The 10,709-nt window shown below is 50.3% G+C and overlaps 1 protein-coding gene across 1 annotated transcript; it reads left to right on the top strand.

Annotated features, from left to right (window-relative positions):
- Positions 1–399: 399 nt before the first annotated feature.
- On the top strand, positions 400–2,436 carry VRTN (vertebrae development associated). The gene has a single exon (XM_043988416.1). It carries the CDS (start codon positions 400–402, stop codon positions 2,434–2,436), a length of 2,037 nt encoding a protein of 678 aa, XP_043844351.1.
- The last annotated feature ends 8,273 nt before the right edge of the window (positions 2,437–10,709 follow it).

Genomic DNA, 10,709 nt, shown 5'->3' with positions numbered 1-10,709 from the left:
AAAGGGGTCCAAGACTTGGAAAAGGTTAATAAGAACCTTCAGGTTTGGTGGGGTCTTGGATCCATTTTTTTTTTTTTTTGAGAGGTAATGGGGGTTAAGTGACTTGCCCAGGGTCACGCAGCTAGTAAGTGTTAAGTGTCTGAGGCTGGCTTTGAACTCGGGTCCTCCTGAATCATGGGCCAGTGCTTTATCCACTGCGCCACCTAGCTTCCCCTTGGATCCATTTTGATAATGAAACCCTTTTCAGGAGGTAGTCTCTTGAATCTCAGGTGTCAGGCATTTGGACATTCCCTGTGAGAGGAAGAAAGGGGGATGGTGGTACCAGCAAGAGATAGAAATGACTTCTAGGCATCCATTTACTGCATCCTGTCTGACCTTTGCCTTTTCCTTCTCTGCAGAATGATCTCGCGGGCCCAGCTGGTACAGAGTGTGCTCCAGGAACTTCAGGAAGCAGCCGAATGTTTTGGCCTGGAGGGCCTGACCAATGCCGCGCTGGAAGCCAAGAAGACACTGTCCTCCTTTTCTCTGCCCAGTTGCCGCAGTGGGGAACAGTTCCAAGGTGAGATGGATGTAGACTCGGTGGCTCTCAGCCTGTATCCAGAAGATGCCCCTAAGAACATGTTGCCCCTGGCCTGCAAAGGGAAGGGTAGCCGTCTGTTCGAGGCAGCCAGCGTGTTGCTGTGGGGTGGGCCTGGTCTGAGCCCGGAGCTCCGGGCCCGTACTGTGGTGGAGATGTTACTGAACAAACATTACTATCTCAAAGGCATGATTGACTCCAAGGTGATGCTGCAGGCCGTCCGCTATTCCCTCTGCTCCGAGGAGACCCCGGAGATGACCAGTCTTCCCCCTGCTACCCTGGAGGCCATCTTTGATGTGGATGTTAAAGCCACCTGTTTCCCTGACAGCTTCGCCAACGTGTGGCACCTTTATGCCCTGGCATCGGTCCTCCAACACAATATCTATTCCATCTATCCCATGTGGAACCTCAAGATCCGTCCCTATTTTCACCGGTTGATCAGACCCCGCTGCTGTAACCAGCCCCCCTCGACTCTGCACATCATGTGGTCAGGGCAGCTGCTGGCAGGCCAGCTGCTGGCCAGCCAGGTCTTCAAACCAGAGTACTTCTCTGCAGTGGTGGGATTGGAGGAAGTCGAGGCGGAGGTGGCCAGCCCTCCTCCCCCTCCTCCGGTCCCCCCGGCAGAGACGCTGGAGCTGCTGAACCGAGACCCTCAGCTCACCTACTCTCACCTCCGGGAGCGCTACAGCATCACCAAGAGCACCTTCTACCGCTGGAAACGCCAGTCACGCGAACACCGTCAGAAGGCAGCGACGCGCTTTGTCGCTAAGCACTTCCTCCAGTCGTGTTTCCAGGATGGCAATGTGATACCCTTGCAGCGCTTCCGCCAGATGTTCCCTGAAATCTCCAGGTCCACTTACTATGCCTGGAAACATGAGCTTCAGGGTATCTCCGATGGTGCCGTGAGCAAGGATCCCATGTCTGGGACATTTGGGGAGGTGGAGGAGCTGGAAAAGCTGGTGGCAGAGGGGAAGAAAAGCTGCCCTCCAGACCCTGGCCCGACGGGGGTCTTCATGCAGGGAGCAAAGAGCTACCTGGAGCACTGCATCTCCATGAACACGCTGGTACCTTACCGATGCTTCAAACGCAGTTTCCCCGGCATCTCTAGGTCTACCTACTATAACTGGCGCAGGAAAGCTATCAAGGGAAACCCCAACTTCAAGATCCCGCCTCCCCTTCCAGGGGGAAGCCTTCATCCTCCCACTGGGGAAATCTTGCAGCCTGGGAAGGGCATTCCCATGAGGAAGGGGCTGGCTGCAGTACAGCCAGGCTCCCGGGGGCTCTTGGCTCTGAAGCCCTCCCTGGCCAGGTGGCAGAAGCGACTACGCCGGGCTGCCAGGAGGCAGGTGCATAGCGGGCGCCTTCCTTTCTGCCGATTCCGCCTTCGTTACCCCAGCCTGTCGCCCAGCTCCTTCTGGCTCTGGAAGGGCATAGCCAAAAGCAGGCCTAACTCACGATACAGCCTCCCCTCCCAGATCCCCAGCAGGGGTGTCCTGGGAGCTGTGGGGAAGGCAGAGGTAGGAGAGAAGCCAGCGGTGCCAACAATCCAGAAGGAGGGTCCCTCCAGGGAGGATCATTCTCTGGGGCCCTACCATGGCACCCTGTCTGGTTATCCGGTGGCAGGGGGTGGGGGTAGTGCAGGTGGCAGCGGCAGTAGCAACGGCCGCGTATTTGTCATGGATGTGATTGCCACAACCCAATTCAAGGCTCAAGCTAAGCTCTTCTTACAACGACGTTTTGAGTCAAAGACCTTCCCTTCATATAAAGAGTTCAGTGCCCACTTCCCTTTCACAGCACGATCCACTTACTACATGTGGAAGCGTGCACTCCATGATGGCCTCACTCTGGTTGATGCCTAAGGCGAGAGGAAAAGAGTGAGTGGCCCGTGCCTGGGAAGCATGCTGGGAACAGAGGAACTAGCTTGGAGGTTAGCTGACTTGTCCTATCACCCTACCAGAAGCCTTCAGTCTGGTAGTGATCCTCTTCCTTCCCTCCCAAGAGAATATTGGTGGCTTCTTTCCCACCCTGGGCCTGGTACAAAGTCCCAGGAGGTGGCTGGCTACTTTGCCCATATCTTAATTGTTGCAGGATGCAGGATGCCTTTTTCTGTTTTGTACTTTTTGTTATTCTCATTTTTTATTTTCAGGCTCTGTTGACTCTCCTGAAAAGGAAGAGAATCAGTGGTGGGAAGGAGCCCACTTTCTTGGGGACTTTAGAGATTGGTGGAGGCCTGGTGAAACTGGGGAGGGTGTGGGCTGCTTGACCTTGATGGTAGCAAAAGCTTGTGTCCCTCCACTCCTGCAGTTTGAGGACATTTTTTTTTTTAAATTAGTTGTCCTCTCCAGACTTTCCTGCTCAGACAGACCTTGTTGGGTAGGAGCAGGACTGAAGGATATAGAGGGACTGATGGCGGCGGTGGTGGTGGCTGGACAGAGAGCTGGAATGTGTGGGGGCAGTAGCTTCTCTAGTCTAGGTTTTGCCTACAAAAGCTGAATCTATATCCCTAAACTTGGGGAACTCTGTAAGCCTTAAAGTAGCCTCTTGCTAAGCTGTAGCAGGAATAAAGTTGTAGGGTTTTTTGGGGAGGGGGGATAAAAAGTGGTTAGAGGCTATTGTGGCTTGGCTCTTGAGAGGGTGAAGGCATTGGGTTGGGGGCTGGTTCACTCCTATGGGGGGATCAGTGTGATCTCCAAGGAGGTTGTTTGGGGGGGGGGGCGCGGCAGGGCATGGATTAGCTAGGAGCTGTCCCTATAGAGGTAGCAGCTTGGCTCCAGCCTCTTAGCTTCTTTTTCCCCTTACCACCTTTGCTGAGGGTAAGGGGTGTCCAAATCAGCCTAGTCCATTGGCTGGGGAGCCAAATTCTTCCTGGGGATAGGGGAAGGGGGGAAGGATGTCCAGCTCAGTCTAGCCCATTGGCTGGGGATCCAAACTCTTCCTGGGGAAAGGGTTCCACTCATTCTCCCCGAAGACAGTAAAGTTGGACATTTGTGTTCATTAACTAGATGTATTTCCAAGCAATCACATCCAGGTTGCCACCCAGTGATGCTGCAGGTACTTCGGCCCTCTCCTTCTCCCTTTCCTACTACCTCCCAGCAAGGTCTCCCCCCTCTGCTCAGTGCCTGCAGAGCCGTAGGCCACCAGGCCAGATTTGGGCTCTTCCATTGTATAAATGAAGAGTAGGTTGGGCGGGGTGGGGGTGGGGGGATTGAAATGACTTGTCTGCCTGGTGAATTGTAAAGCAATAAAAAGTAGGGTTTTTGCCTTGTTCATGCTTTGATTCTGTGCTCCCTTTTGTTCAACCTGTATTCTCTCTCTCTTTTTTTTTTTTTTTTAGTGAGGCAATTGGGGTTAAGTGACTTGCCCAGGGTCACACAGCTAGTAAGTGTTAAGTGTCTGAGGCCAGATTTGAACTCAGGTACTCCTGACTCCAAGGCCAGTGCTCTATCCACTGCGCCACCTAGCCGCCCCAACCTGTGTTCTCTTGAGAACATTAGGCTAGTCGTTTGACCTAGTCAGGCCTGTTTCCTCACCTGTGAAATGGAGGGTGGAGATGACTGAAGCATCCCTCTTGGCTTAAATGCTACTATGCCTTAATCACTCCTGTCCTCTGGCTGGCTTAGGAAGAATGAAGCGGGTAGGTTTTCCCAGTGACTGGTCAACCTGGCAAGATGCAGGCCCCGGTAGAGCCAGTGCCGCAGCTTCCATCGCCCTACAGAGCTTTCAACTCTGGGGCTTGCCATAGAGAACCCGAGGGCAATTTTGGGGATGCCATCTTTCCTCTTGCCTTGATGTGGCTGTCAAGGATAGTTAGGCTTACAATCATGCCATAGAAGTTAGATTTGGCATGGGAGAATCTCAGTTCAAAATCTGGCAAGTCCCTTATTCTTAGGGCCTCCCTCCCCTCTTCTTCAAAATGACAGGGTTGGACCAGATGGCTTCCCAAGGCGCTTTGTGGTCTGGTGACTGGGCTACCTGCTCAAGGCCAGCAGGTGTCACCCTAGTGCCACAAGAGGGAATAAGGCATAAGGGGGTGCCATTGGTAGAATCTTCCCCCATCCCTAGCCTAATTTCCCAAGTTCTGCTTGGAAAGCAGCCTTCCCCATGTTTACATGGAGGGCTAGATCTTGGAGCCCCAAGGACTAGCCCTGGTAATAACAGAGAAATGTGGTCACTGACTTGGCATCTTTGGGGGAAAAGTTAAAATCAAAAGCATAGAGGACATGGAGTCCATTTGCCTTTGTATTACAGATGAGGAAGCTGCCATCTTAGACTAGAGGTGAAAAACCTTCCCAGGGTCCCATCCCACAACTAGTAAAATCCCGAGGCAGCGTGTGTGTGTGTGTGTGTGTGTGTGTGTGTGTGTGTGTGTGTGTGTGTGTGTGTGTGTGTGTGTGTGTGTGTGTGTGGCAATTGGGGTTAAGTGACTTGCCCAGGGTCACACAGCTAGTAAGTGTCAAGTGTCTGAGGCCAGATTTGAACTCAGGTACTCCTGACTCCAGGGTCGATGCTCTATCTACTGCGCCACCTAGCTGCCCCTTGAGGCAGCATTTGAACTAGAGTCTCCTTGACTTCAAATTCATCTCCCAGTCTGCCCTGTACTAGTGCCCACACTCATGAGAAAGCTGGGAAAATTCCCCTGTGGGGCACACTTCTCCTCAAGTGCAAGGAGTGTATATTCCCTCCCCTTTTGGATCTGACTGAATTTGTGGCTGCCCCTTTGCTTATATTGGGATAATGAGAGTTCTAGGAGTCTGGGTGTTGGGATTCAGTTGGCAATGGGGGGTGGGGTATGGAACCAGGGTGAGAGATGCTCTAACCCTTTAGTTTTCCAAAATCAGAGATCCACTGTCGTTGATGACAGGGAAATTCTATACACATTTTTCTTCAAAGTGGGCTCTTGTTTTGGCAAAAGCTGTATCACCTTGGGCAAGTCACCTATGGGGGTGAGGGGGAGGACACCTTTCATCCTTTGTAAAACAAAGGGTCTGGATTCTTTTTTTTTTTTTTTTTTTGTGAGGCAATTGGGGTTAAGTGACTTGCCCAGGGTCACACTGCTAGTAATTGTTAAGTGTCCAGCACGGATTTGAACTCAGGTCCTCCTGAATCCAGGGCCGGTGCTTTATCCACTGCACCACCTAGCTGCCCCTGAAGAGTCTGGATAAACCTTTAAAGTTCCAGCTCTAAAATGGATCATCTTTTGACTTGGAATAAGGAAAAAAAAATCTTGGGTTTTCATGCTAACTCTGCCTCTCACTAATCGTGAGGCCTTGGGCAGTACAATTGATGAATGTCTCAAACTAGGCTTCCCCCTCTGCAAAACAAAAAAACCCCAATACCTGCCCCCACTTACCTCACAGGGCAGTTGTGAGGAACAAAGGTTGGGGGGAGGTGTGCATGTGAGTGCTGCACAAATGGATGGTGGAGGAGGGAGAACAATCTTTAGGAAAATGAGCAGCTGTAAGTAGGCTTAACATTAGGGGAATTTTTTTCCCCCCTCACAGAAAATGGCTTTGAAAATAGCATGAAATCCGCTTAACTCCAGCAGCTCTTTCCTGCTAGGCTGGGAGAGCTGGGAGGAAGGAGATAGGCAAATACCACTCAGCCTAGGGCAGTCATCAGCTCTGGTAGCATCATCTCCAACAGGGACATGACTTCTCCACTCTTGCCTGAGAAGGATAATGACAAAAATCAGCATTTAGATATATTTTCAGATGGTCTTCTCCATGAACCCTGAGGTAGGTGCTGCCATTGATCCCTGATGTACAGATGAGGAAACTGAGACCCAGAAAGTTAAGTGGATTGAGGTCACACAACTAATGTTTAAGACAGCATTCCAGGGGCAGCTAGGTGGTGCAGTTGGATAAAGCACTGGCCCTGGATTCAGAAGGACCTGAGTTCAAGTCTGACCTCAGACACTTGACACTTAATAGCTGTGTGACCCTGAGCAAGTCACTTAACCCTCATTGCCCCCCCCACCCAAAAGACAGCATTTGAACTCGGATATCCCTGATAAGTCTAGCTAATACTGGAGAAGGACTGTGGAAGTGTGAAGGGCATATAGGTAGATGGGAGATGAGGGGTGTGGAACAGGGCAAACACTATAATGGAAGGGAGTGGGGAGGAGAGGTTTGGGTGGATGATTCTACGGGGCCAGATTTTATTTGAGTTCTTGGGGGTGTAAAGACAGAAGAGCTAGTCTTTTTGGTTCTTTTGCCCCTTCATTCTTTTTCCCTCCCAACCTGTTGGGGGAGGTTCATGGCCATTCATTAAGCCAACAACAAAGATCAGCTTTTGATATTCAGCAAAACTGGGTTTATTAATTCTCTCACCCTTCTATATGTAGCACCAGGCTTTGTAGATGGAAATGTAAGAAACTCCTTGGGGGAGGGAGCAGAGGAAGCCCCATCCCCTCCAACGGCCCTAGGAACAGGCAGGGGTGTGGCAGGTACCAATCTGCTGGACCTTCAATTGTTGGCTGATAAGGGAGAAAGATGGGTGTTGGAAGCCTGAGGTCTGCAACTGGCCCATCTAAGAATCATGAGGGCATTTAAGATTTAGAGCTGGGAGGAACCTTGGCAAACCCTTTCATGTTATAGGTGAGGACACAGGTCCATTGAGGTTGTGACTTACCCAAGGTCACACAGGTGGTAAGTATCAGAGCTAGGATTTAAACCCAGATCCTTTGACTTCCAAGTCCAGCCATCTTTCCTCTTTTCTACTAGGGGAGATACTTGGGTTTCCAACAGCATTTTCCCCATTTCCACCTAGACGTTTGGTCCCCTGCTTCCCCAAAACATCCAATCCTCTAAGTGCCTCCCCTAGATCAGATAGAGGTTAGAGATAAGATAGGCAATGTATGTGTTTTTGTTCTATATTGGGACCTCTGCCCAGTTGCCCATGCCCTGTGACCCCCCCCCCCCCAATTTATCTTTTTACCTCCAAGAAAAAATACATTGCTCTGCTTGGCAAAATTGTGAAGGAGGCAAAAGAGTTCTTTGCCTTAGTCTAACTCCGAGGGCAGCTAAGTGGCAAAGTGGATAGAGTACCAGGTTTGGAGTCAGGGAGAATCATCTTCCTGAGTTCAAATCTGGCCCCAGATACTAAGTAGCTGGGTAATTCTGGGCAATTCACTTGAATCTGTTAGCCTCCGTTTCCTCATCTGTAAAATGAAATGGAGAAGGAAATCATCCACTCCAATATCTTTGCCAAGAAAAACCCCAAAAGGGGGTCACGGAGAGTCGGACTCAACAACAAACGTAACATGAATTGGAGCTAAAGACAAAAATACAATAATGTCTTCCTTCAAAGAACCTGCACCCCAAGTGTATAGCCCAGGAACTTGAATGGTGGAAACAAGGAAATTTGACTGGGGCTAGATAGTGTGGTGCAGGAGCCTCTGGTCCTGCTCTTGGGAGAGTCCAAAGCCACACTTGCAGAGGCTGGAGTGGGGGGTTGGGGGGTGGGGGAAGAAAAGAGCTGGAGGTTTATCTCCTGGAGTGGCTTCTTCCATTCAAACAGGTCCCAGCTGCTCCCAGCTGGACTGTGGAGCTCCAACTAGTAAATCTCTCCCTGGCACCTGGGGAGAAAGACGGTTGGAGTTGTCACCAGCAATCCTCTGGCAGGAGTTTGCCTATTGAACACAGCAGCTCAGGGCAGGAGGAAAGGAGACCAGGAATAGGAATTGAAGGTAGAAAAAGGCAAACAGTCCTCTCAGGGACTTGGCATGGTATACAGGCTAAGGGGCCGGTGATCAGCTTTTGACTATTTCAAGGCATCAAGTGCCTTAGAGTCAGGGCTAATTAGAATAGTCTTCATGTCCCTTAGGCTTTTGGGTTGGGTACAGTAAGGACACAATGTGCAAGGAAAAGAAGGCTGGATTTGAAATAAAAGGTTCTGGGTTCAAATTCTGACTCATCTGTGGGACCTCGGGCAAGTCACTTAACTCGTCTGTGCCTTAGTTCCTCAACTGTAAAATGACGGGGGTTGGACTACATAACCTCCAAGGGGCCTTCTAGCTCTAAATAAATGATTCTATGATGGTATTGCTCCCCATAATTAAAAAAAAAAAGTCCCCACATTGTTCAGCTAAGGCTGGTGATTCCACCTCTCCTTCCCACCTCTGTGGGTGGTAGCTCAGCTCCCTTCTCATCATCCTCTTGGGCTATGCTAGTGAACCCTGCTTACTTCCTCACCACTTCCTCCACCTCCTTTACTCAAAACCAGTACAGTTTCCTCCTGGGTGAAGGAGTTAGTTATCCATCTCAACCCATATGTTGGTTCTGCATCCTGTAGTCAGGCTGTATAGTTTGCTCACAGGACTGAAGCTTTTAGGAGAGAAGGAATTCAGTGATGTTGGTAATGATATCACCATCCTTCAAGTTTTCTACTGTGCCTGACACATTTTAAGTGCTTAATAAAATTCATGTTGATTGATGGATGGACTTGAAGGTGGGAAGAGCCCTTTGGTGGATACTGGAGCCCCCACATCAAGCCTCCTGTCCATATGTGCTTAGCACTTTCCTTTCACTTGATAGGTTTGGATTTTTCAAGCCAGCTCTACTGAGACTGGGGGATATTTCAGGCATTTATAATAATGAGTAGGGGCAGCTAGGTGGTGCAGTGGATAAAGCACCTGCCCTGGATTCAGGTGGACCTGAGTTCAAATCTGCCCTCAAACACTTAACTGTATGACCCTGGGCAAGTCACTTAACCCTCATTCCCCTGCAAAAAAAAAAAAATGAGTAGGTGGGAGATGGGAGGAGAACTCTGATGGCCTCCCAAACCTTCATACAAGCAACTCCCCGGAATCATCTATGGTCCTCAAAGAGGTGGGTGTTTGAATATATTATCAGGAGTAGGCACTGAGATACGCCTTCCTCCTTATTAGGAACGATCTGCAGGGCTATAAGATCCAAGCACAATAGAAAAAAGTAAGTTAGGGCTCTCAGGCCCCAGGGGAAGCCTATTGGATCAAGTACGGGACCAGGTTAGACTTCACCCATAGACTAGATTCCCTGGAGAATTACCAGTTCATGGGCTAGAGACAGTGATGGGTATGATCACTAGTGGCATTCAGGCTAATTGATCTCCCTTGTGAGCATGAAGGGACTTCTCTATTGAGCTGGCACAGTCAATCCCCAATCTCCCTCACCCTGATGATGAAGTTGGGCATGTATCCTTCTTTCTTCTCCTCCCCCCAGTATGGAGAAACAGCCTGTTTGTCATTCCCACTACTAGCATGCCAGAGGGAAAGGGGTCTGAACCTTCGCAAGCTACTCACGAGAGGTTGCCAGCCTCCTGTGGTAAATAATGGCATTAATCACTGAGAAGTTCCTGAATTATTATGCCCCCGTGCTATCAGGATCCAGCACTCCATCTCCTGGGCCACCTAGCATGTACCCTCCTCTCTGGGGGTTTACAATCTAAACCAGGATAGAGATAAGTAAAACAGGCATTCAGGTTAAGGGAGAGGAGGAGGAGAGAGGAAAAAGGAGGGGGTCTGAGGTGAGGATTGGCAGAGGCGGGGGAGGGGGGAAGCTGAAGGAAAGGTGGGAGAGGGGAGCGGAGGAGGTAGTGTGACTCATCCTGAGCATCTCCAGAATTAGATTCAGGTGGTCTGCTTTTCCACTTACCAAAGAGAAACTGAGCTGGGCGGGGTGGAGGGGGGGGGTCCCAGGAGAAACCTTCAAAACGACTCTTGTTGGGGAAGGTCGAAGCACAGAGCAGGCTGCTATTGGCTGCATTCCCAGCTGCCCCCCTTTCAGATAATTGGGATTCTGGTGGGGGCCTAGCTATTTATGCAAGAGTACCTTGGGCCCTAGGGCTCTTTAGAGAGTTAATGGGCATGGTCACTGGGGCTTTTGGCCTGGGCTCTGCCTCATAGATGCCCTGGTTTTCCCTACCACTGTCAAGCCTATGTCATCGATTGATTCTGACAAACTCCAAATAAATAAGGATGAGCCAAGCATTTATGGTAGGTCGATGGAGTCTTCCATTCATTATGGGTTCCATGATGCCCCCCCTCCTCATTTACCCAGCTTCTGCTATCAGCAGTCTTGGATTAGGGATCAGCTTTCACCTCTTCTCCCCACCCCACCCCTCCAAGCTGAAGGCTTGATAGAACTGAAGGTGG

The sequence above is a fragment of the Dromiciops gliroides genome, chromosome 2 (genome assembly GCF_019393635.1).
Source record: "Dromiciops gliroides isolate mDroGli1 chromosome 2, mDroGli1.pri, whole genome shotgun sequence".
NCBI lineage: Eukaryota > Metazoa > Chordata > Mammalia > Microbiotheria > Microbiotheriidae > Dromiciops > Dromiciops gliroides.
Note: the sequence above shows the minus strand (reverse complement) of the source record. Positions and strands in the feature narration are given on the sequence as shown.

Bases quoted from the DNA above. Each gene is read 5' to 3' on its own strand.
- VRTN (XM_043988416.1), top strand. From the start codon at position 400: ATGATCTCGCGGGCCCAGCTGGTACAGAGTGTGCTCCAGGAACTTCAG.